The 26,982-nt window shown below is 39.1% G+C and overlaps 1 protein-coding gene across 6 annotated transcripts; it reads left to right on the top strand.

Annotated features, from left to right (window-relative positions):
* The first annotated feature begins 226 nt into the window (after window positions 1-226).
* On the top strand, window positions 227-26,534 carry LOC124287040 (E3 ubiquitin-protein ligase RGLG4-like). 6 transcript variants are annotated; one of them, XM_046723504.1, is made up of 6 exons: window positions 227-299; window positions 18,729-19,152; window positions 20,816-20,916; window positions 23,299-23,430; window positions 25,892-26,023; window positions 26,158-26,534. In XM_046723504.1, exons 2-6 carry the CDS (start codon window positions 18,789-18,791, stop codon window positions 26,464-26,466), a joined length of 1,038 nt encoding a protein of 345 aa, XP_046579460.1. In that variant the 5' UTR covers window positions 227-299; window positions 18,729-18,788; the 3' UTR covers window positions 26,467-26,534. The 6 variants fall into 6 exon arrangements, with proteins under 6 accessions (XP_046579460.1, XP_046579461.1, XP_046579459.1 ...); XM_046723505.1 differs by lacking the exon at window positions 227-299 and adding an exon at window positions 373-480; XM_046723503.1 differs by lacking the exon at window positions 227-299 and adding an exon at window positions 15,264-15,351.
* Window positions 26,535-26,982: the final 448 nt, after the last annotated feature.

Genomic DNA, 26,982 nt, shown 5'->3' with positions numbered 1-26,982 from the left:
AACCGGTTTCAGTTTATAAGCACGGGCAACTATTATGCACATGCAAATACCTCACAATGCAAGCAAAAATTCCCTCGTCGTCGTTAATAATTGTTTTATTAACAACAACCAGTATATATAGTTTAAAGCATATCTAGATGTCTAAAATTGAATATAACGGAACTATTTTCTCTACCGCTTAATGCGGACGAATACTGTCCCTTTTCTCAACGTGCCGGTTTCTATTTTTAGAATTCATGAGGATTCCCCTGGATCCGGCCAGTGAAGAGCTGACGTGTTTGCAGGAGTTTGCACAACAGGTAAATTCATCCAATTCAATATTTCAACTCATATTTCGTATCATTTATGACACTAGCGAACATATACCAGTAAGTTATGCAGCTGACAACAAAATCAAAGCTGGCATAATTATGAATATGAACAGTTTGTGGCCGCGACATCAGGTCAAACGCCATGCATGAATGATCAACAAGATAACAGGTAAGCTCCATCCAGCATAAATTACCGTCACGGTCAACCGCTCACGATGGCGTTATTTGTAAATTCTTTGATATTTGGAATGTTATTTTCAGTGTAAATTATCATATTTTGAGGCAGTTGACGAATGGGACTGAGATAATCTGTACTGTTGCAATCTGCATACATTGAGACAGCAGCTGTGCAGGAAATGCAACTGCACTGCTCAAGGCGTATTTTTACACCAGGTGTGATTAGAACAGGTTTGGACAGCTTTAGTGCGAAAATGTTATATCCATTCTCAAAATCAGTTCTGTTATTCTTATATTATAAGTTTAATACTGATATTGAGTCACTTTATCAATTAGTTTTTATTCATGACGGATAAAATCATAATTGTATCAGAGCACACACAGACACATACAAGTACATATGGCCTCATTGAATATATATGCAACATATCCTTGGCCATAAAAAATACCAGTTATATTTACAAATTGTTCCATTAATATAATTATTTTGTGAATTTCTTCATATACCTATTTACTGCATTAACACTATAGATATGAAATTGATGAAGCTATTTAATTAATTCCTTAATGGCACATAAACACCTGTGCCTCATTTTTTTTCTTGTATATTTGTTTGATTTTGTTTAAAACTGAGAATATATCCAATTTTAGATTGGTTAATGGAATTCCTATTACGGTTTCAAATTAACATGATAGTTTTTTTTCTGCAGTAGTCAGTAATATTACACCTGAATCACAGCAGTCTCTATTGAGCCTGAAATAAGGCACACCAGGAGTTGATAGCATAAGCAATATTAACAGTACATGCCAGTGGCAAGGTCACAGCTGCATGCTGGGATTTCCTGGTCATGCTGAGGTCACCAGCACAGACTGAAGATTTAGACATTTTAATCCCCCTACTACACTAATGTACTAGGTTTACATTTTGTCCCAGAAATATATCTTAAAATATTTATATGAAAAAAATCATTAAATTCAAAAGGAGCCTAGAACAAAGTTTATTTCATTAATACCCAAGGCAATCTAGACTTGCCCAATTATTCTAGACTTTTTTAAAACTTGTTCCTCCATTTCTTGGATGACTAACATCTAGTCTCTGAAATGAACATATTTTACAGAAAAAAACTGTTCATAAAACATAAGCATAAAATATAGTGAAAAGTAGCCCAGGGACTTTCTTCATTTTTAGAAACTGTGGAAATCTAGACTTGCCACATATTCTAGAATTGCATGGGCTTTCTTCGATATATTTTGTTTCAGGGCCTGTATGACTGATTTGGTCTTGGAGAGAGGCCCCCATACAAACTGATTGAGACAAAGACTATGTTTGATAATGTTATATTTGTTTGTTTTATAGGTGTTATGTTCTGTTGCAAGTCAAACATTGAGTTATCTACCTGAAAAAATATCTTTGTGTATTCAATTATTTATCCTGGATATTCAACCGGAACGCTCTTGGCAAACAAATCAACGGTTGTGTTTCTTTTTTTTAAAAAGCCCTTGTTTAAATTTTAGCAGTATTTTATCACAGTACTTAAGATTGCATTCAATGCAATGATTTAAAATTGAGCATTAAATCTGTTCCAATTCATTGGTCCTGTTGTCACAGAATGAGCGAGTGAGTTAAGTTTTACAGACTTTTTTAGCAATATTCCAGCAATATCATGACAGGGGACACCAGAAATGGGCTTAACACATTGTAGGGAATCGTACCGGGGTCTTCAGCTGGACGAGCAAACACTTAAACCACTAGGCTAACCCGCTGTCCTTGTGTTATCACAGAAGTACAGATTATCTTTACAGATCCATAAAACATGTGTTATATTTTGGGATTTCACTTTCTTAGTTAAATACAATTCTAAATGGCATTGTGTTATCCATAAAACAGTTACACACTTTAACATCAAATAGGAAATTTCTGATGACATTTGTTTCAGTCATGGTGAAGAATATTGGCCTCTGAGCAGGTGCATAATTTTTCTCATTTTCAAGTTAAACTCTTTGATCATGAAGACAAGGCGTCCAAGGTTCAAATCCCATCTCAGTCAGAAGTGTAATGGTTGCTATAGTTACATCATCAAGTTCTTTGCTCCGCACCAGGATCCTATATGCAGCATGTATACAGTGAGGCGCGCCCATTTTAGTTTCCTCTCACTGAAAAGTTTGTAATTCAAACAAATTTTCATTTATTGAATGAGTAGGGATTGGCGAACAACCAGGTGTGCCATTGTGAAAATGATCGTGCCCATACCTATTGATGATCCAGTTAAACTTGAAACATCACAACACTTATGTCATTTCAATTTATTGTTTAATCAGTAAACCTGTAAACTTGAGAGCTGGATTTCCTGAACACTCTCAAGACTGCAACAATAGTTAAGCTTCATTTATCTTTGACCCATAAACTAACCGGCAAAGTATTTTATCATCCAGTTTCCAAATTGTAGAGTTACAATAAATAGCAAGGTTGTCACAAAAATCTGAATTCCATTAGACCTTTGTACAAAGACCGCTGTAAGTCTATGTTAAGGGGGCCGTGGGGTAGCCTAGTGGTTAAAGCGTTGGCTCGTCACGCCGAAGACCCGGGTTTGAATCCCCACATGGGTACAATGTGTGAAGCCCATTTCTGGTGTACCCTGCCGTGATGTTGCTGGAATATTGCTAAAAGCTGCGAAAAACCAAACTCAGTCAGTCTATGTTAAGGTATGTGAGTTGCAATAACCTTAGCGAGTTGCAATAACCTTAACGGCACCCGGGTCATCAGCTCTGACAGTCCTGTCAGGAAAAAGATCTGTTCAGCCGTTAAGATAACAAGGTCTGGAAAGAGATCTGTTTATTTGCTTCAAGAGCCTTGTCAGGAGAGAAATCTGTGCCTTAGCTATGAATGGTCTGGTCAGGGGAGAGATCTGTTCACTAGTATCAACAGCCCAGTCCTAAGAGATCCGTTCACTAGTTTCATCAATCCTGTCCTGTTCAACACCTATATGTAAAAATATACTCAACAGCAGATGTGGCCAACAAGTCATGTGATGAAAAGCCTCCCGTTTCCATTATGCATCACGTGTACGTCTACAATAACCGGTCAATGTGGTCTTTGTTTACAATTGATTCAGTGCAGTTTTGTAATCTCAGATCATTTTTCTCTCGACACATGTATGAATAATAATGTTCTCCATCTTCAGGTGCTTTGGAGGTTTGGTAAAAACCACATTAAACCAAAGTTCAGAGTTAACCCATGGATTTTTTTCTGATTGGCCTCCTGATGTTCCCTAAAAGGGGCAAGGGGCAAGGAATAGCCCAGAAACTTTGTGATATACAAAAAAAAGAAGTTGTCATCCACAATATTTGCGTTTTATTAGGATAATTCTGACATGACAAGGGAAGCTTCCCTGATTGGCTGGAATTTGTACCATTACTATCAACATTCTCACAAAAATCATTGCAGCATTGATTCCTCCTGTATTGAGTTTAATGCCAAAACGATGAGACAGTCATCTCGTTACAGTGCAAGATTAAAGAAATGTACTATACTCATGGAAACAAATAAGGAAACACATGAAAGTAGAAGTGTTCCTGTATTCTTTTCCAGGTTTCTTCACAAGATAAGCAGTGCACAGTGGGTGAAATTCGGGGAATAAATAAAGGAACACTTTAACTTTCATGTGTTCCATTATTCGTTTCCATGGGTATATTATATATGAATGCAAATGGATCAGTAGTGACACAAATATTTTTATAACATGCAATTTTTGTCCATTTCTCAGTATTTGGGACTGATGGAGGCGTAGTCAAATTTTAAAAGCCGTCCCAGATTCTGTTAAAATATTCCGTAAAACATAATATATCAAATCTGAAGTATGTTGTTTCTCCTCCTAAATGTGTTCTGAATGAATAATGCTTTGAAATAGTCAGTGATGTTCATAATATTTTTGGTACAATGTTTCAAATTATTATTTTGTTGATAAATGTTGTTTGTTTCTCAGTACGAAAATTATGATATAAAATATGATGGAAACCACACGGGTAAATACTCTGACTGTTTGAGGTTGTTCCTGTTCGAAGATGAAAGGAAGATAATAAACTCATTGTTGCCCAGGGACACGGAATAGTGGGATTTGATAGACATTAATGTCTTATTTTGTCATATTGCTATTTCAGTGTAATGTAATGAATCATAAATGTGCATAGATTAGTGTTAATAGTTGCATATCTTCACATTTGTTTGAGGGGCAGTGGGGTAGCCTAATGGTTGAGGTGTCCGTTTGTCACGCTGAATGCACAGGTTTGATTCCCCACATGGGTACAATGTGTGAAGCCCATTCGTGGTGTCCCCTGCCGTGATATTGCTGGAATATTGCTGGAATATTGCTAAAAGCAGTGTAAAACCATACTCACACACTTATATTTTTTGCTACACTATGCCTGCCATTTCAGATTTTTATGGGTACATATGTTATTTGGAAATAACTTTCACCATGATGGCTTGTAACGTCATATTACAAGTTCAATTTGTTTAGAGTCTTTTCTTAATTTCCTTTTTGTCAAATTTTGAAGTTGAACAGGGTCAGAACATTTATTTAGCTATTTTGACAGATTTTCATGTTTCATGTGAAGGAGGAAAAATACAAAAGGACAATCTTGCTCCATGTTCAAAACAAAGTACATTCAGTTTTTTTAAATCAGTTGTAACTCTGATAGTTATGACAATATAAAATTGAATATAACTAAAAACATGGATTTCACTGGAGTGAGGGAGGGTGGGTGGGTGGGTGGGTGAGTGAGTGAGTGAGTGAGTGGTTACGGTTATGGTTTATGTCACTTTTAGCCATATTCCAATTCCAGCAGAGGACATCAGAAATGGGCTTCACATATTGTACCCATTGCTGGGAATCAAACCCGGATCTCCCATGTGACAAGCAAACGCTTTAACCACTAGGCCACCCACTGCACCAACTCTACATGGTCCCTCGCACACAGAAATGCACAAATAGTTAGCATGTCATAATACTCATAGTGAAATATGATTTATTCTACAGTTCATGTCAATAAGGAGAGAGTTTCAACATGAAATACAACCTCACTTTATATGCTCACTGTTCTGTCTATTCATGTCTGCCAATTAATTATAACTAAGAATTTCAATTTCACTGCAATTCAGGTAACATAAACCAATCAATTCTACACAGAGAGTGAAATATGTTCCCGTTTCTATGGCGACAATATCAGACTCCTATATTTATGACGTATAATTTTACAATAAACCTCATTGTCGAAACCTTGAAAATACTTGAAATCATTCATTTTTTATGATACACATATATAAAAATTGATTAACTAAAAGATGCATCATCTTCTGAACTTTCATATGAATTTCCGTGGCAACAGGCTTATAATCAATTATTGATGGCTGAGTGTGTCACTGCTTGTTCTATTATCATGTGTATCGAGCCAATCCTGTCATCTGATATTATTACAATGATGATAGTGATAATTTTTGTTTAGCATTACATGTTGACCTTGGACTTGACTCATCATGAACATGATCAAACAATCCAAACTACAAATATCCCACATGGTCTGTATGTCAAATACACCAAGCCTGCCAATAATTAATGATTTGTTTTCTTGTTTAATGCCGCACTCAGCAATATTCCAGCTATATACCTGCGGTCTGTAAGTAATCAAGTCTGGACCAGACAATCTAGTGATCAACAGCATGAGCATCGGTTTACGCAACTGGGATACGATGATGTGTCAACCAAGTCAATAGGACCACCTGGTCCCGTTAGTCACCTCTTACTGGTTAAAAACCCCTGCATTTGGCTCTTAAAGAACTATCTGGCTTGTGCTCAACAATTGTTTCACGTACACCCACGTCACCTCCACCAGCCCCTACTGACACACTGACTACCTGGATGTACAGAGAATATACGTAATTAATATAATGCATCTGTTGATTTGCACGGTCAGCAAGCAGCGGCAATATTTCCCAGCCTATATAATGATTGGGTATAACAATAAAATCATGTGACCCAAGATCAATCTCTTAATCAAATTTAATAGAACATCTATTATCAGTCCCAGAACCATATTACTTCCCATTTGTCCCAGGCGGGCTTACTGTCATTCAAAATCCCCAAATGAAGTCTTGATGGTCATCAGGTTCTGAATCTCCCATCTCACTGGGCTCCTTTTCAATAGCCTAGTGGTTAAAGCATTTGCTCGTCAAGCCCAAGACACGGGGTCGATTCCCTATATGGGTACAATGTGTGAACCCCTGTCATTATATTGTTGAAATATTGCTATACCAAACTTACTCCTTTTCAGTTTAAATTTTCTTTGTTTCATCAAAATTATATACAGTCAGGGACTAAGTGTTAGTCTAAAATGTTCCTCAACTGCCACTCATGGCTGCTCTAAATCCTGTAATCCAACATATAGTCTGTTTGCAATGAAAACGTACCGATGAATTTCACTTTAAACAAAAAAGTAAATCAAGTTATTTGAAATTAAGATTACGAATCCTCATAATTTTACCTTGCCAAATGAACATTTAAATCTTAGAATTGTCATACAAACCAATAATTTGAAACTATGATCGTTTGTTAAACAACTTTTATCCTAAGTTGAATAAAATTCTGAGATTTGAATGTTCAATTGGCAAGGTAAAATTATGAGGATTAGCAATCTTAATTTCACTTTATTCGATTTACCTTTTTGTTTAGAATGAAATTCATCGGTACATTTTCACTGCAAACAGACTATAGTGTCGATGTGTGTCTATATGTGTGTATAGCACAGGGTATTATTTGCTGACTCAGCTCTGTTGTACACTGTAGGCAGCGATAGATACACTGCACAACAATGGGTGGTCAGCACTCGGGTAGTATCAATATTTATATCCCGCTGGATATACAGAGAGTTGGGTCTCCTGGCATTGTGGCTGAGTGATCCAGTAATTAGGCTTTATTGATGATGATGGACGGCTGGGTCACCAGGTGCCGAATGTAGAGGATGGTGAAGGAATCTATGCTTATCACCTCGCCCATCGCCCAGATTCCAGGTGAGATCAGGTCTTCAGCAACCCATGCTTGTCGTAAGAGGCGATTAACTTGATCAGGTTGTCTGGCTCGTTGACACATGTCATCGTATCCCTGCATTGATCGAAACTGATGATGATCATTGGGTTGTCTGGTCCAGACTTGATTATTTGCAGACCGAGGTTATTGAGGTGGAACATTGCAAAGTGCAGCAAGACAAGAACAGCCTTATGTCAGGCTATATATCATTGTCTGTATTTTTCATTGTGAAAATGGAAAATCCAAACCCTGCCTTATTTGGTTGAGAATACAACTGATGGTAGCCTGTTCTTTTATAAGTGTTTCATATCAGTTCAATCAGTTAGAAAACCAGTTTACAGCTACATTGTTGTAATGCTATACTCATTATTAGTGGCAATCAGCCTGAGGCAAGTAGAAGTTCCCTGGGTCAATAAGACTATAAATTCTAGTTGCTGGTAGGACCGGTGAGGTTTATGACACTTGCTGTAAATTATTGAATGCAATGTTGTCAATGGTTTCCAAAGTCTAATCACAACCTAGACATACAGCCCAACATCCTGTCTGAGGCCTTCTTATAATGTATAACCTTCCCATTTTCCTAAGATCATCATCATCATCATCATCATCATCATCATCAGATCTTTCATGATCTTGTTGGAATTTGAGCATGAAATAGTAATGATGAACTCCATAACAAAACCAACATATTGACTCAGTATTTAAATGCTTAATACAATTCTCATTTTGGTATTGAGACTTTAAAGATCCGGGTTAGAATTGGTTTTCAGCAACCCATGCTTGTTGTGAAAGGTGACTAATGGGATCAGGTGGTCAGACTTGCTGACTTGACTGACACATGTCATCATATCATAACTTCGTAGATTGATGCTCATGATGTTGGTCGCTGGATTGTCTGGTCCAAACTCATTTATTTACAGACTGCTGCCATATAGCTAGAATATTGCTGAGTGCAGCATTAAACAACAAACAAACAAACCTGAATTCACTCCGAAATGTATCAGCTGAATGATTGACGGTATCACATTCCGCCCAATGTCAAGTTCTTATGTGTTCATTCAGATAATTAATGAGAGAGACTGATGCTTATTCTCTGAAAATATATAAGCTTGAGGTGAGGTGAAATGGTGTTTAACGTTGCACTTAAAAATATTTCGCTTATATAACGACAAGCATTATGTGTGTATGTGTGGCTGCTTGTACTAGCCCAGACTTAAGCTGGTTTAATAGTGCTAGCTCACTGAGATACCATGCCGCAGTTAAGCATGAATACCCCACTCAGACACATTATATTGACTCCGAGCCGACCAGTCCTTGTTGTACCAATTAATGCCGAGCACCAGGCAGGGACCAACAAGTACCATATTTTAATGTCTTTTGGTTTGACGTGGCTGAGGATCGAACCCACGACCTTCCGCTCTCCGGGGCAGACGCTCTAACCACTACACCACAGTGGCGGTTATATAAGTTTGACAGAAACAGTAGACTAACGCTTAGTCTCTGAATATATATAATTTTGATAGTAACAAACAAGCCCATTTGAATTGGATATTAAGGAGCCCCAGGGAGACCAGAGATTCAGAACCTGAGGAAATCTAGACTTAGCACTGCAGAGAGGGCTTGGCAGTAGGGAAAATAATGTGGTTCAGGGACTGTGTCTCAGACCGACTACAGAAACAGCAACATGCTGCTATTTTGATCTGGCCATGTACACTGTATATTCTGCCATGTCACTCAGCCCTGAACATGGCTACACCAGCTGCCACCCTCCAATAAGTGTAGTTCATTATGACAATTTCTATACAACTTGCAGTGTTGATCCAGGAGGCTGCTACTGTAGTCAATGTAATAAAGGTCCATGGTTTGGGTCATTCCAGCATATTATTAACTTTTCAAAGACTTTTCTTGATGTCAGTTGTTTTTCTTTTAATATTAAAAATACTTTCAAGTCATCAAAACTAAAATAGATTTTCTTTCTATTTTTATGTCAGAATCATAATTAATATATTTTCCCTTGCATACAGGTGTAGACATGTGCAGCTAGATTGAGAAAAAGTAATACTTTCACCAAGCATCAAAATACATCTACACAAAGTAATTCGTTTCGTTGGATATTGCACAAAAACACTGCACACTCAATATCTCAATATCCTCTTCTAAAGTAGTACCTGAAAGCTTTGAAAAGCAAGCCAATGAAAACCTGATGCATAGTGTGATCACACAAGCACAATTTGGGGACCTTTCTCTTGTGTGTCAAGTATTTATCGAATTTACCAGTGAAAATCCGGGTTAGAATGGGCCTTCAACAACCAGTGCTAGCCGTTAGAGGCGACTAACGGGATCGGGTGGTCAGGCTCGCTGACTTGGTTGACACATGTCATCATATCCCAGTTGTGTAGATCAGTGGTCATGCTGTTGATCACGGGAATGTCTGGCCCAGATTCAGTTATTTACAGACCTGCGCCATATAGCTGGAATATTGCTGAGTGCGACATTAAACAACCAAACCAAACCTAAGACATATAAAAGACATGTGCAGTGTTTATTATACTGAATATGGTAAACTGACATGCGTAGTTGTGTCATGACTTTGAGTAAATATATACCAATTCCAGTTGCAGCAGGATTAAAATAGTTAGTGTTTTTTTATGTTGACATCGGTAAAGAAACTTGATTGAATTCTGTGGTCTGGCTCGCTGACTTGGTTGACACATCGTATCCCTGCATTGATCGAAACTGATGATGATCATTGGGTTGTCTGGTCCAGACTTGATTATTTACAGAGGTTATTAACTGACTGACTGAGTTTGGTTTTACGCCGCTTTTAGCAATGTTCCAGCAACATCACGGCGGGGGACACCAGAAATGGGCTTCACACAATGTACCCATGTGGGATTTCGAACCCGGGTCTTCGCCGTGAAGAGCCAACGCTTTAACTATTAGGATACCCCACCGCCCCTGAGGTTATTATGGTGGAACATTTCAAAGTGCAGCAAGACAAGAACAGCCTTATGTCAGGCTATCTATATCATTTTCTGTATTTTTCATTGTGAAAATGGAAAATCCAAACCCTGCCTTATTTGGCTGAGAATACAACTGATGGTATCCTCTTATTTAATGTGTTTCAGATATTTAGTCAAATATTGAGTGTTTTTTATGTTGACATCGGTAAAGAAACTTTATTGAATTCTGTGCAACATTGAATTATACATTACTGCAGTACAACAACGTCTAAATTAAATGTGAACAAGTGCTTATTAGCTTGAAAACGGTAAATTATTAAGTTGTGTTGCCATACATTATGTGTGCATTTAGTCATGGTTCTTATAATACTGACAGCTTAGTTGGAAGATGCATGGGAATATGTCTGTAAAGGTGAATCCCCGAGTCATCAGTTTTCTCCTTGCAGCCTTTGTTCATTATTCAGCAGTATTGATGTAGCCCACGAGTAGGTATTGATTCCGATGGTAAATGTGTGTATAGTGGAATACATGTACTGCACTTGTATGTACCTGGGTGCTCCATACTGTTCCAGGGTGGTGTGTGTGTGGGTGGAGGTGACGTCAGATGGGTCGGGTGGTGGGTGGGTGGGTGGAGGTGACTTCAGATGGGTCGGGTTGGTGGGTGGGTGGGTGGAGGTGACGCCAGATGGGTTGGGTGGTGGCAGGTGCGTGGATGTGACAAGGGATGGGTGGAGGTGTCGTCAGATGGGTGGGGTGGTGGGTGGGTGAGTGGAGGTGATGATGGGTGGGTGTGGTGGTGGCAGGTGGGTGGATGTGACAAGGGATGGGTGGAGGTGATGTCAGCTGGGTGGGGTGGTGTGTGGGTGAGTGAGTGGAGGTGATGATGGGTGGGTGTGGTGGTGGCAGGTGGGTGGACTGGTGATGGTGGGTAGGTGGGTGGAGATAATGATGGGTGGGTGGCTGGTGGGTGGAGGTCAGGATTTGTGGGTGGGTGATGACGGATGGATGACCGGTAGGTGGGGGTGATGTCGGATGTGTGTGGTGTGGGCAGATGGTAGGAGGTGATGACGGTGTGGTGGAGGTAATGACAGGTGGTTGTGGTGTTGGCTCCTGGGTGGGTGGGTGGAGGTGATGATGGATGGGTGGAGGTGATGACAGGTGGATGAAGTGGTGGCAGGTAGGTGGAGGTGATGACAGTTGGGGGAATTTGGGGGAGGAGGTGATGATGGGTGGGGGAAGGTGATGACTGATAGTGGTGGTGGCAGGTAGGTGGATGGATGTGATGACAGGTGGGTGAAGTGGTGGTAGGTGGGGGGGAGGTGATGACCGGTGGGAGGAGGCAACAACCAGTTCTCGGTATGACCGTTAGGATTGGACAAGTAGGCGTCTGTGAGGCAGGAAGTAGCAGTGAATATATATGTAATTTTCATACCCACACATTTGTAGGTCTTGCCTGATAAATGTCAACAATGCCTGATAAATGATTAAGCAGATTTCATCGTTGAGAGGATGACAAACATTGAAAGGAAAAGCTGGAGTCAATTGCACTGTATCATGCTATGCCAGAGGCCATTATCAATACTTTATAGTGTCTTGTGACAGTCTCAGCATATTTAACCACAAATATTGTCTGTACAACAATTAGTACAGGGTTTGGTCAATATCTATATCCGATAACTGTCACAGGTAATTTATACCACCAGGCAAATTTTCTCCCCTTTTCACATTCACTGATAATAGGACATGTAAGTCTCGAGAGGCGCTACTTCCGGTACTAAGTTGGTTCCACGCTCACTTTGAACGCGCCAACTTGAAATATGCGAGACGGCGCCCAGCTTACTTCAGGTACCAGATTTCCAAGTACAAGCGTATATTCAAGAACCAGTTCTGGTTTAAAATTGCTTGACCGCCAAATATGACTTTAACAGACCGGACCCAGTGTAAAACCATGCTTGGCTGTCCTAGCTGTTGACAGTTATAATAGTTGGTGAATTTGGGGATGGTCTGATTGGAAATTTGTTATTCCTGCAAGGATTATTGGTTCCATACTGCAAACTGTCAACCATGAGACATTTTGAAAAGATATGAAACCTTGTTTGTGAACGGAGGTACAAAGTCACCGGAAGTCTCGTGAAGTGCCGTGACCTACTTACGGGTCCTGTTATGCTGGAGTGAGTAAGTGAGTTAAGTTTTACGCCGCTTTTAGCAATATTCCATCAATGTCAAGGCGGGGACACCAGAAATGGTCTTCACACATCGTACACCTGTGGAGAATGGAACCCGGGTCTTCGGCGTGAAGAGTGAACACTTTAACCACTAGGCTACCCCACCGCCCCTATAATACTGGAAATTTGTTCATCTTTCATAAAGTAGTCTGTCATAAAGGCCCTGAAACAAACACACGCGAGAAACCCCATGCAAATCGATAATATCAAGCAAGCCTCATATAGTATTACTCCAGTTTCTGAAAATGGAAAATGTCTCAAAGCTCCATTTTATCATACTTTATTAAAGCGATTAAGAACTGATTATTTGGTAAAACATGTTCATGTCAGAGACTAGATGTTAGCCTTTTCATAGAGATAAGCAGAAAAAAATATATTTAATTTATCCAAAGCTAGTAACTTGAGCACATCATTGTCCGGCTAAAACAGGGACTGCATCTCATATTATACATGGACTTGAAGCAGTTATCTCCCTTTCCTAATTTCATGAGAAGCTCAAACAACTTGCATAAACCTTATCAATCAGATGAATATGCCCCACCTTAAAACAGTGCAATGGCAAATACATGTCCCACAGCAGTTATGCCCCTTTGATCATAAAAATGGAACAGCCATCAGAAAACAGTGTAGATTGATATACATGTCTTAAATAGGTTACTGTTTGGACCGGCAATTCTGACTTAACCTTTTGATGTGAAATGTGTACCTCTTCACGAAGTAGGTATTCCCTATCCTCTCAGTGTAAAGTCCTATTTAACCATTAGCTGATCATGTTGATTGTGCTGAATAAACATGGGTAGATTGTCCATGATAAACATGATAAGTATATGGCCCTACATAACCATTTGTATATAACCCTGCATCATTTCTAAGTGGATCATTTTCTTATCTTTTTGTAGATTGTTCTGTATGACCATGCATAGATTGTGCTGTATAACATATAAGACTTAGCAAATTGTCCTTTGCAACCATCAGTAGATTGTCCTATGCGTAGATTGTCCTGTGCAGCTATTTGTAGATTGTCCTTTGCAACAAGAAGAAGATTGTTTGATATAAACATTAGCACATTGTCCTTTGCAGCCATAATAGATTGTCCTAGATAACAGTTAGCAGATAGTCCTTTGCAACCATTAGCAGATTGTCCTTTGCAACCATTAGTAGATTTTCTTTTGCACCCATTGATTGTCCTTTGCAACCATTAGCAGATTGTCCTTTTCAAGCATAAGCAGATAGTCCTTTGCAACCATTCGTAGATTGTCCTATGCAGCCATTAGTAGACTGTCCTGTGCACTCATTAGTAGATAGTCCTCTGCATCCATTAGTAGATTGTCCTTTGCACCCATTAGTAGATTGTCATTTGCACCCATTAGTAGATTGTTCTATGCAGCCATTAGTAGATTGTCCTATGCAGCCATTAGAAGATTGTCCTTTGCAACCATTAGTAGTTGTCCTATACAACCATTAGTAGATTGTCCTTTGCAACCATTAGTAGATTGTCCTGTGCACCCATTAGTAGATTGTCCTATGCACCGATTAGTAGATTGTCCTTTGCACCCATTAGTAGATTGTTCTATATAAACATTAGTAGATTGTCCTATGCAACCATTAGTAGATTGTTATATATAAACATTAGTAGATTGTCCTATGCAACCATTAGTAGATTGTTCTTTGCACCCATTAGTAGATTGTCCTATGCAGCCAGTAGTAAATTGTCCTATGCAGCCAGTAGTAGATTGTCCTTTGCAGCCATTAGTAGATTGGGCTGTATATGAACAAGCAGATTGTCCTGTGTAACAATTTGCAGATTGTCCTATGCAGCCATTAGTAAATTGTCCATTGCAACCACAAGTGGATTGTCCAGCATAAACATTGGCAGATTGTCCTCTGTGACTATTCGTAAATTATCCAACACAACCAGCGGTATATTGTCCTGTGTAACATTAGTAGATTGTCATATATATATCTATTACCTGATTGTCCTGAATAATCATTGGTTGAATGATGAACATGATAAATAAATGAGGGAAAAAAATAGATAAGTCAATTTATCAACTTGTCATCAGTTATAAATTCATAAAAATGTCTTCTATATTTTTATCACTATAGAACTAGCAAAATATAAGATTAAACAGTAGTTGTGAATTCACCCATATCAGCTACTTTGACTTATTTTATTAATTAGTTGTTAAATTCAATGTTTTGGGATACCACTTAAATGCAGAGGTGTAAGATGTAATCACATTTTTGCACATACTTCACTCTCTCAATTTGCATGTGTTAATGTCATTAAATTCAGTGTTCATAGATACCACCAAAAGATTTATCAGGGATATGAGATTAAGCCATGTTTGTGCATACACTCCTCCCCTTCTATTCTGGAGGTGCTAAATTTACCAAGTCGCATTAGGAATCATGAAAAAAACCCATCTCTATTGTGAACTGTGCCTGAATACTAAGCACTCAGTTGGTGGTAGGATTTGACATATTTTATCTCCCACTGCATAGGCTTGCAACATCTTTAACATTACGCCTTCACTGAGTGGGTCAGGTTAATTGTACATCGTACAACTGGACAAGGTGGATGGTTTGTTTATGTGTAAGTGAACTTGCTCCAAGTGTTGACCGAGGGGATATCCCTGATATTGGCGGAGAGGATATTGACATTTTGTTGACCCAACTTTTCCTTTTTACAACAGCCTGTCACCAGTGTAGTTGGCTGTAAAGCAGGGTCAACTAGCCATTCAGCCGTGAATCTCTTGCCTGTACATGCTATATAGAAGCCGAGTACATGTCGTACAGATTTATTAGAACTGATATTGTGTGTGGGAGGACTTGATTGTATGCATGGCATGTGTACGTGAAGGTATTACGTTTAGGACAGCTGTGGATGTTAGACCGGTTCTCATACACCGGACACGTTGCAAGACAAGACAGCTGGTAATATCAATTTGTCATTACACCATGTGACCTGTCTGAATATGTCATCCTGCCCGAAAGGAATATGTCATAGTTTACATTAACAAGCAGGGTTTAGCCTCGACTCACAAACATGGAGTCTGGGGACCCACTGTTATAGTTTTAAGGGTCCATGCAGACGGTATGAGGATCCAGTGTAGTAGTGGTGTTGAGAACTGTATGTTTTTGTAATTTACTTAGAGCCTCAGGAATGAATCATTGATCATGTGGACTGACTGATGAAATGAGACATGTAACTCAAAGAAACAACCATACACTCAGCAAAGTTATAGATGTGGGTAAAGTGAATAATATTGTGCGTCCCTCTTGACACAGTGAATTTTTTCTGCATCCAATCTTTACATTTGTGCGTACTGGATGCATATTTATGTGTTGCGTAAAATCCTGTATTCAAGGAACCTATTGATTACTGACAGGTTAATTGTCTCAGGGAAAGAAACGTTTCAAAATTTCCGACTAGACCACAGAACCAGTGAGTGGACAATAATTCGTGGTCCTGTCTGTTCTTCACTGGTCCAAAATAACATTCGTAGATTTACTTAACTATCAATACAAAATTCACTGGCCACCAGGACAACTGCAAACATATCATTTAGTGGTCTTGCTGAAATTTTACTAGCCGGGGACCACAGGACCAACGTAAATTTCGCGCACTGTTGTCTTGAGGCCTGAGTACTGTTTTCATAAAACAACAGCAATTTCTACCGTGTTTATGCTGTTGAACTCTGGGTCACGTACCAGATGCCCAGTCAGTGGCAGTAATGCCCGAATTAATGCGTCTGCTGGCTGGAGTTCATTACCCACAATGCTTAGGAATTCACAAGCTCTGTGGTCTGTGTATTGTGAACAGTAGTTTGCAAGTAGCATGACACAATGCTTGTGTCAGCATAACAGGATATGGCAAAACTCATTGTTTTTATATTTTCATACATTCCTGCAGCCATTTTACAGGTTCTCAGTTTCAGGTCAGAGCTATAATTGATATTTTAATTATAATTCTTGTGCAAATATTCATTGATGTATATTTTCCATAAAACGCTTGTAATGAACTGATGTGGAAAGATTTTCACACATTATTCTTCACATCAACATTGGATGGTGATCGATAGTGTTATCATTCCAAGAGGTGAAATCTTGTAGCTCAAATATTATACACATCATTATCATGGAACTGGTGTTTTTGATATCTCAATTTCAAGCAAAAATTAATATTTCAGTACTCTCTCCCTTTTACAATCTGACTGGTTGAAAGACATAATTAAATGGGATTGAAATCTGAGAATTTTTAAAGGACTGTTTGTTTTAAAACATATTTGTTTTGTATATTGTATTTGAAGTTTATAAATATTTACATCATATCATTCTTGACAGTATAATTTAGGTTTTGAGTTTGCCTCAGCAGAAAATCTGCACACCTCAAATTTAGAACTCTCATATTTTTTTAAAATGTAACTATTTTGTTGGAGATTATTCACATGTGAAACGTTTGGAACATGTCATGAAAATAAAAGATTTTAGAACATGACATTATATTTGAAAACGAATCATCGGTACCTTATATCACTTTTGAAAATGCGGAACTTTTAGGAAATGTTGCCATGGTTCGAGTTGGTGCCAGGGTTTGCCGAGATCTACAAAGTACTTATTAAACTTGTCTGATGAAAAGTGCATCATTTTGCTATTTTACCATCAAGGTCCAAGAATAGTATTGACAGTACTCAAAAAGTATCAAATTTAAGTAAAATGACCCTTGATAAGACAAGATTGCTTCTGAAAATCATCATAAAGTGAGCACACCAAACTGAGTGAGTTAAGTTTTACGCCACTTTTAGCAATATTCCAGCAATATCATGGTAAGGGACACCAGAAATGGGCTTCACACATAGTACCCATGTGGGGAATCGAACATCGGTCTTTGGCATGACAAGCAAATGCTTTAACCACAAGGCTACCCCACCGCTCACACGATAAACTATTCCTGCAGCTTTTAACAACAAGTAAGACAGCCTTCCATATATATGGGGTTGTTGGGGGTTTCTTGTGTCTAATTCATTGCTCATCATATAGCTGAATGTAGTTTAATTATTACGTTATCATGGATATAAGCAATAACTGTGTTTCATTAAATTTTTTACAGTAAATATTCCCAAAGATATCTCAAAATAACTACAAAATTGTTTCCTTAAAATGTTAAGCATGCTTTCTCAGCAGGAAAGAAAGAAGCATCAAAGAAAATGTATCCAAATAACATGTCAAGAGGATTATGGCGCTTAGATTTCTTGCTTGAATGAGGCTGAATGAAAGCTCCCAAATAACACGTCCACTATTAAGCTCCCTGCTTGAACCGTTACCTGAACAGTTACACCATCAAAATAACACATGTTACCATGGTTACACATCAGCATTTTAAGCAGTGTTATGTCATCAGTGTCACAAGCAGTGTTATGTCATCAGTGTTACAGGCAGTGTTATTTTTACTTCCTGTTACAGTCCGTTTGATTTCATTTGAGACCGATGAATTGCTCACAAACACTAAATCTAATAAATGCAACAAAACCAAATTTTGGACAGTCACATGAAATCGACAGACCAACTCTGATGATTCGTCTCATAATTTTGGACATCCAAATAAAAAGTTGTTTAACAAACGATCATTATTTTGTTGTCACTTTTCGCTATCTTTCACGAGGGGGGACTGCTTTCTGGTAGAACAGCCAGGTGTGCGAGTTGCACGTATGAAATTGAAATTTCTCCACAGACGCTTGTTGATTGCCTGGCTGTTCTACCAGCAAGTGGCCCCCCATCGTACAAAATAGTGGTAAGCGACAACAAAATAATGATCAACTTTTATATTCGGATGTCCAAAATTATGGGACAAATCATCCTGTAAGATGACCAAATTTGCATATTTATTAGATGATGATTTAAATATTCATCAGATTGGTTTACCATGCTGTTAACACAATATATTAAATGATATATTTTCGTTACTTTCAGGTGATCAACCCATGTGAAGCCTTATTCTCATAAGACAAGTCTATTCATTACATTTAAATCATGGAGATGCAAAACATGGACTGGTCCATCATTCTCATCATCGTCATCATCATCATACTGCTGTACTTTGTTTGTATGCGACGTCGCAGGAGGGTCGTCGTCCAACCCGTTGTTGTCAAGGATGACATGACGTCATCTAAGTCAACCCTTATAGAGGAAACTATTACAACGTCGACATCATCGAGGACTTATTCCAGTTACAATGATGGGAAGTTTGACAAGGTGGATGGGACACACAAAAACAGAATCAAGACGTTGCTTCGAACTAAAGACATCAAGAGTGTGTCCGAACAGTTCAAGTCTCTCGGCGAGGTCGGAGACGCCATCAGGGAGGCTGGGCTTGAGAAGTGTAACCTGATATTTGGTAAGTTTGTTTGTTGTAACTATGTAAGGGACATAGTATTTGTATATAACGGCTCGCCATTTCTTCTTTGTCGCCTGCAACCGTATCGCAAAGAATTTGTTGGTTGGTTGTTTAACTCAGCAATATTCCAGCTATATGGCTGTAAATAATCCAGTCTGAACCAGACAATCCAGTGATCAACAGCATGAGCATCGATCTATGCAATTGGAATACGATGAAATGTGTCAAATCAGTCAGCGAGCCTGACCACTCGATCCCATTACGACAAGCATGGGTTGCTGAAGAACTGCTTATTTTATCTAGAACCTGTGAAAGGGACACAGCCAGCCTTTTAAAATCATTCTTACACATATTTTCTCAAAAGATCAGGGTGATATGTGTTTGTCAAAAGCTAAGGGAGGTAACTCCAAATGACACTTCCTGTTAACTTCTGACCATAACAACACTCCAGGTTTTACAAATATGTTAGTCCCTTGCTTCCAATGACAGTAACTACTGCCATGTACTGGTTATCTCTCACAATATGTAGATCGATAATCGATTACAGGGGTGGAAATAACTTTAAAATTGCTAGTGTACTCCGGTACAGTGGCACATGTAAAATCACTTGCCCTGATCATTTTTCCACTATACTGGCCGTTTTCTTGTTATTTTTTAAATAAGCAACATTATTAACATTGGAAAGTCAACTGGACACCGGTACAGCGTGATATACAAATTTGCTTGCCCGACAGAAAAAGCACTGGACTCGGACGTCGGGCAATGGGTTATTTTCACCCCTGGATTATTGTAATCATAAACCTGACCACAACGTTCATGTGGGCAATAACACGACTCAATTGTAACATTGCAAACAAAACAGTCACCGACTAATACCACGATCAAGGCAACCGAGGATACTTCTTGCAGCGACATGCACCCGAATATGTTGTTTACATTGCAATCGTATGAATCAGCAAACTGCATCGCTTGTTTATGTCTTGATTTAACAAACATAACAATAAGAAACATTCTTTCTGAAGTTGAATTTGATATTTCGCTTTTTGATGAATATCAATTAATCTCCTGAGCTCATTAATAATTGTTTATGCAAGCAAGATCAATCGATTTACCGATTATTCAAGCTAACACTCCAGCACTACAACTATCCCCACTGTCACTTAACACACACTGTATACAGACAGTGTGTGAAATAGCCACTGGCCTGCTAGCCCATGGCAAGTAAATCTCCACAGTCACTGGCCCGACTGGCTAGTGAATTTTCATGGGATCATTTTGCAAATATATCACTCTCTCCGACTTGTTAAGTTGTAATACACTTTTAAATAATGCAAGATTATGGCCTGATACAAAATGTTCATCATATAAGCAACTCTATGATGAAATCCGTGTCATGCCAACAATATCATAGTCTCATTTAATTTGAAATCTTTTGCTTAGTTTATACAGTCAAATTTTGGGCTGGTGAATTATTTTGTGGACTAGTAACTTTCAGGCATAGCTAGCTGGAGTGGCGAGCAAAATTTGGAAACTATTTTGCACACTGTATACAGGGACATGATATGGGGAAATGAAGCCCATTTCTTCGGTGTGACAAACTGAACTAATCCACCCAAGCTTCACCAGGGTTCTAATGCCTGATTTGCATGTGTTGTTCCTGTAGGTGTGGACTACACTGCCAGCAACTATCAGCAGGGGAAGAAGACCTTCGGGAAGAAGTGCCTGCACGACATCTCTGTCGCTGAACAGAACCCATACCAGAAGGTAAGAGAGAGTGTTGGTAGGGGAAGAAGTACCTTCATGACATCTCTGTCGCTGAACAGAACCCATACCAGAAGGTAAGAGAGAGTGTTGGTAGGGGAAGATGCCTTCATGACATCTCTGTCGCTGAACAGAACCCATACCAGAAGGTAAGAGAGAGTGTTGGTAGGGGAAGATGCCTTCATGAGAGAGTGTTGGTAGGGAAGATTGCATCTCTGTCGCTGAACAGAACCCATACCAGAAGGTAAGAGAGAGTGTTGGTAGGGGAAGATGCCTTCATGACATCTCTGTTGCTGTACAGAACCCATACCAGAAGGTAAGAGAGAGTGTTGGTAGGGGAAGATGCCTTCATGACATCTCTGTCGCTGAACAGAACCCATACCAGAAGGTAAGAGAGAGTGTTGGTAGGGGAAGATGCCTTCATGACATCTCTGTCGCTGAACAGAACCCATACCAGAAGGTAAGAGAGAGTGTTGGTTCGGGAAGAAGTGCCTGCACGACATCTCTGTTGCTGTACAGAACCCATACCAGAAGGTAAGAGAGTGTGTTGGTTCGGGAAGAAGTGCCTGCACGACATCTCTGTCGCTGTACAGAACCCATACCAGAAGGTAAGAGAGAGTGTTGGTAGGGGAAGAAGTGCCTTCATGACATCTCTGTCGCTGTACAGAACCCATACCAGAAGGTAAGAGAGAGTGTTGGTTCGGGAAGACTGACTGACTGACTGACTGAGTTTAGTTTTACGCCGCTTTTAGCAATATTCCAGCAATATCACGGCGGGGGACACCAGAAATGGGCTTAACACAGGTTCGGGAAGAAGTGCCTGCACGACATCTCTGTCGCTGTACAGAACCCATACCAGAAGGTAAGAGAGAGTGTTGGCAGGGGAAGAAGTGGTCCATCTCTCCCCTAACAGAACCCATACCAGAAGGTAAGAGAGAGTGTTGGTTCAGGAAGAGTGGCTCCATCTTTCCCAGAACATAAGAAGAACAAGTGAGTGAGTAAGTTCATCTCACCCCTAAAGTGAGTGAGTGAGTTTAGTTTTACGCCGCACTCAGCAATATTCCAGCTATATGGTGGCGAACATATTTGTTTTTTGTTCATTGTTTGCAAAGTAGTAAAGTTGAATTTCAAAAAGAACTATTAGACCACCTAAATTGAATTTTCACGCCAATATTCTGGAAAAAGTAAAACGTAAACGCACAAGTATTGCACAGTAAAACCCCCAAATACGAAAACGACTAATATTTATCATCTAAAGGAAACTCACATTTCACTTTCGCCAAGATCAATAAAATTGCCACAAGTCATTTGCAGCCTTATTTCTGTTATATCTCCTATGAGTGAGTGAGTGAGTGAGTTTAGTTTAACGCCGCACTCAGCAATATTCCAGCTATATGGCGGCGGTCTGTAAATAATCGAGTATGGACCAGGCAATCCAGTGATCAACAGCATGAGCATCGTACTGCGCAATTGGGAACCGATTACATGTGTCAACCAAGTCAGCGAGCCTGACCACCGGATCCTGTTAGTCACTTCTTACGACAAGCATAGTCGCCTTTTGTGGCAAGCATGGGTTGCTGAAAACCTATTCTACCCCGGATCCTCACGGGTCGGAAGAGAGTGAGAGTGAGATTTCAGTGTTTCACAATAAACAATGTTCCATTGACATCACTGTAGCTCAATGAGAATGCATTTTTCCTAACTTTGTGCAATAATGTTAAAAAAAGATCTGATAATAATAATGATAATAAGGAAACTTATATAGCTCTGAACTCCACACCACAAGGCATGCTCTAAGCTCATACAAAAATGGATAAACAATTGTCATTGACTTTTAAAGAGATTGGTTTTTAGGTCAGATTTAAAAGTAGTCAAGGAAGGCACTCATCTGAGGAAAGGGGTAGAGCGTTCAATAGCACAGCAGGAGAGTGAAGGATCTGGCACCAAATGTCTTCAGCCTCTAGGGAGGCACAGAAAGCAGGAATTTATCAGCTGAACGAAAGTTTAACATATGTTATATTTGGGATTACACTTTCTTAGTAAAGTACAAAATTCTAGTACTTTGTTTTGGGGTTGAGCCCCATCCGGGATTCAAACGAAAGTTTCTGGAAGTTTGATACGCAGTAAGAGATTGAAGATATGGAGGGGAGATCTTGTAAACTGATTGGTAGGCAAGACTTAAGTCTTTCAATAGTATTAATATTCTTTCCTGGACTTGTAGCCAATGAAGTGATTTGAGTGTTCTCTAGGCTTAGCCTTAGTAACAAGCTTTGCAGCTGTATTCTGCAATATTTGAAAAATATCTGCAACCAATGCCTTATTCAGCTTTTCCATGGCTGAAATTGCCAAAAGCCATACCCATCCTCAAACCTTTCTATCAATTAGGTTATTCAAGTTCTTGGCGAGACCCTGGAACCATTCGACAACGAGGGTGTGATGCCGGCGTTTGGCTTCGGGGACATGACGACCCGGGATCATGGCATCTTCCCGCTCCGCCCAGATGTAAGTGATGAATGTGTAGGTATTGGTGTTGTGTTCACGCTGTTCGTGTTGTGCTTCATGTTCTCAGGATGTCACATGTCTCCCTTGTATCAAGTCTCTCCACCTCCATCTTGAATAACAGGTCTGAGATAAGTTCAGACAGGTTTCTGCGAACATGTTCCAGTAAGGTTACTTTAATAAACTTGCTTTTTATATACTGTCTGTGCACTTTGGTAATTAAATTGTTGACAGAGAACAGCTTGTGCAATATTTATTCATATTGACACTGTGGTAGTAAAAAGCTGTAATTAAATAGGAAAGCCCAATTAAGATGAATTTCCTTCGCCAAATTCCTATATCCTGTTGAACAAAGTCATATTTCCTATTAAACAAAGTATCGGTATGTTTTCCTATAAACAAGACCAATTATAGAAAATATGATTGACAGCATATGGTTGTGATTAAAACAATATTTGCCTTAAATGCTATTGTGATCAGTGTGCAAAATAGTTTCCAAATTTTGCTGGCGAGTCGGGCTAGCTATGCCTGAAAGTTACTAGCCCACAAAATAATTCACTAGCCCGAAATTGGAATGTAGAAACTAAGCAAAAAATTTCAAAAAGGTAAAATACCATCATTTATCTGGCCATGATCTAGCATGATATGCATGATGGCATGGCAGTACAATTTAGGTTTCAATAGGTAATGATGTTGTATAAACTGCTACTTTACATTGGAAAGAATGAGAAGAAAAAAAAAAATGTTTCAAAGTTGACCAGTTAAGTCCAATTGATGTAAATGTATTGAATAGGGCTGTAACGATGCAAGTTATACGCAGCACAAAATGCAGGAAGTACCAGATTCGTTCACTTTGAGTTATCCGCCCCTGTTACCTCTTAAACAAACTTGATCTGGGTTTCAAGTTTCTTGTCAGTTACTAAAAGAGACTGAAGCTACTTCAGGTTGTCTTTATTTCATATAAACTACGCGTTCATTTGGAAAATGACTTCAAATGAGACAATTCAAAGAGAGAAAAAAACTATTGCTATAGTATTGCAATAGTTGGTCGCAATAGACTATCACTGTCGCAATAGTTGTTTCCGCATCAATAGTCACCCTAGTATTGTAGCAGCCATTGACTTGATTTACCTTAAATGTGGAAGTAATTCTTGGTCTCTCTCAGGCTGTGTGCTGTATCTTGTGGGTTTGAATTCTCCTCCAATACCTGAATTATCATCCCTCTAAGAAAGAATAAGGATAAGTTTAGTGTTCACCCAAATGTCTGCTTAAACATTATCCACACATTTTGTAAATTAGTTAAACATATTGCCTGTTTCGTAAATATCAGCAGAGATGTATATCAGGATAATTGTAGAAGGGAAGCAACTCTGTTTTATTTTAAGTTTATGATTCCCAAATGACTTTTGCACATACACAGGGGCAGATAACATAGTAGCGTTATTATTTATCAAATGCAGCATATTTATGTTTATTAATATTTCTATTTCTTAAACATAGCCTGTTCACTTTCAGGAATAACATGCTGAGAAGTGAATAGTATAATATGAGTGGCCTTGCTTTGTTGTCGTTGTTGTCATGTCTCCTTTACCACCTGCTTCTGTTGTAATTATTCCAATCTACACCTTAAAAGTATTGGTCGGGAATTTATATTTTGGGTTTTTTTTAGGAAAAAAATCTACACACTGAGATGGAAAATTCAACATTCGTCCGTGTAATTTTTAGATGTGTTTGAATGTTTGTGTCACCTAAACATTGTAAGGGAAATATAGGTGGCCACTCTGGGGAAGAGGTTCTAGTTTTCCCGAAGCATACGGAAATTACTGAGGCCTTGCGAATGATCACTTTTGAAACAATGTCGCTGATTGCACAACTAAATCTGATTGCAACCAATCACGAATCCTGAACACTCGCACCATCCAAGGACCGTATTAGAACAGCGGTTCCAAGGAAGATATGGCAAGTAACCTCTGTGGGAGGAGAATGCTTGGTGTCAGGTTAAGTGAAGTATTACAGTGAAGCTTGGTGACTTTTCTCCATCTTGGATTGCCTGTTTATGCTTTTGGCCAGTTTCATTGACATTACATGTGCCATGAATCTTATGTTGTACAGCTTCAAGTGTATGTTGTTTGTTAAGGCTGTGATGCAGCTTTAAGGATGTGTTGTATGTTACAGGGTGTGATGCAGCTTTAAGACTGTGTTATATGTTACAGGGTGTGATGCAGCTTTAAGACTGTGTTATATGTTACAAGGTGTGATGCAGCTTTAAGACTGTGTTATATGTTACAAGGTGTGATGCAGCTTTAAGACTGTGTTATATGTTACAAGGTGTGATGCAGCTTTAAGACTGTGTTATATGTTACAGAGTGTGATGCAGCTTTAAGACTGTGTTATATGGTACAGGGTGTGATGCAGCTTTAAGACTGTGTTGTATGTTACAAGGTGTGATGCAGCTTTAAGACTGTGTTGTATGTTACAGGGTGTGTGCTACGGCTTCAAGGATGTGTTAAAAGTATACAACGAGATCACTCCTCGAGTTCGTCTCAGTGGACCCACCAACTTTGCCCCGCTTATCAAACAGTCTGTTGAAATCGTCAAGTCAACCAAAACAGTAAGTTACACATTTAAGTGTGTCTTGTGGTGTTGGTGTATTCAACCATTTAAACATGTCTGATAAATTCCAATTATTTTTTGGTGCCATTTTACTAAATTTTATGTACTTTATTTCTATAATCATCTTTCCAGTTCCACATTCTGGTAATCGTAGCTGATGGCCAGGTGACGAGTGAGCGAGCGACCACTGACGCCATCGTTGAGGCCTCCCACTACCCTCTTTCCATCATCATGGTAGGGGTCGGAGACGGCCCTTGGGACGTCATGGACGAGTTTGACCAGAAGATTCCATCCCGATCCTTTGACAACTTCCACTTTGTTGACTACCACAGCGTGATCCAAGACGTGAAGAATCCGTCCGCCTCCTTCGCCCTCCATGCTCTCATGGAGATTCCTGATCAGTATCAGTCCATCAAGAGGCTGGGTTTACTCAATCTGTAAACTGAGCAACCAAGAGTTGTTTCCCTTGGACCTGTCTCCATCACATAGTAACAGCTTCATTGGACTCATTATTTCTTTTGACAGATGAATGAAAAATGAAAAAGAATCAGAATGAAAAAGCTTCTTGAAATGCGAAGTCTGAAAAAGTATGGCATTGTAGCATGCATAGTCACCTCATAATGTCAATTTTAAATGGAATGTTATGTTGGAAATATGGTTCTTGCAAACATTTTCCTACTCAAATAAACATAACATGTTGATTTTAGACTGGGTGCCTGACCGACCAGGAAGAAGGGAAAAACCAGTTTAGTGCTTCACTCATTATAAGCAGAGACCATTTAATCTGTCTATGGTTTCTGTTATAGGTACTTTAATTAGGGGTTGTGAGGTAGTTAAGTTGTGAAAGAGTTAGATTAAAGATCTCTTACTGATGATCTTGGTTCGAATCTCCACAGGTTATCTGGAATGAGTGTCACAGGTTGCAGCTATCCTGATGACATCTTAGTTTCATTCAAA

Source organism: Haliotis rubra, unplaced genomic scaffold (assembly GCF_003918875.1).
Source record: "Haliotis rubra isolate DU_JTF1 unplaced genomic scaffold, ASM391887v1 Scf4, whole genome shotgun sequence".
Taxonomy (NCBI): domain Eukaryota; kingdom Metazoa; phylum Mollusca; class Gastropoda; order Lepetellida; family Haliotidae; genus Haliotis; species Haliotis rubra.
Note: the sequence above shows the minus strand (reverse complement) of the source record. Positions and strands in the feature narration are given on the sequence as shown.

Bases quoted from the DNA above. Each gene is read 5' to 3' on its own strand.
- LOC124287040 (XM_046723504.1), top strand. From the start codon at position 18,789: ATGGAGATGCAAAACATGGACTGGTCCATCATTCTCATCATCGTCATC. The intron at 19,153-20,815 runs GTAAGTTTGTTT...TTGTTCCTGTAG, and splicing joins GAAGTGTAACCTGATATTTG to GTGTGGACTACACTGCCAGC. The intron at 26,024-26,157 runs GTAAGTTACACA...TCATCTTTCCAG, and splicing joins TCGTCAAGTCAACCAAAACA to TTCCACATTCTGGTAATCGT.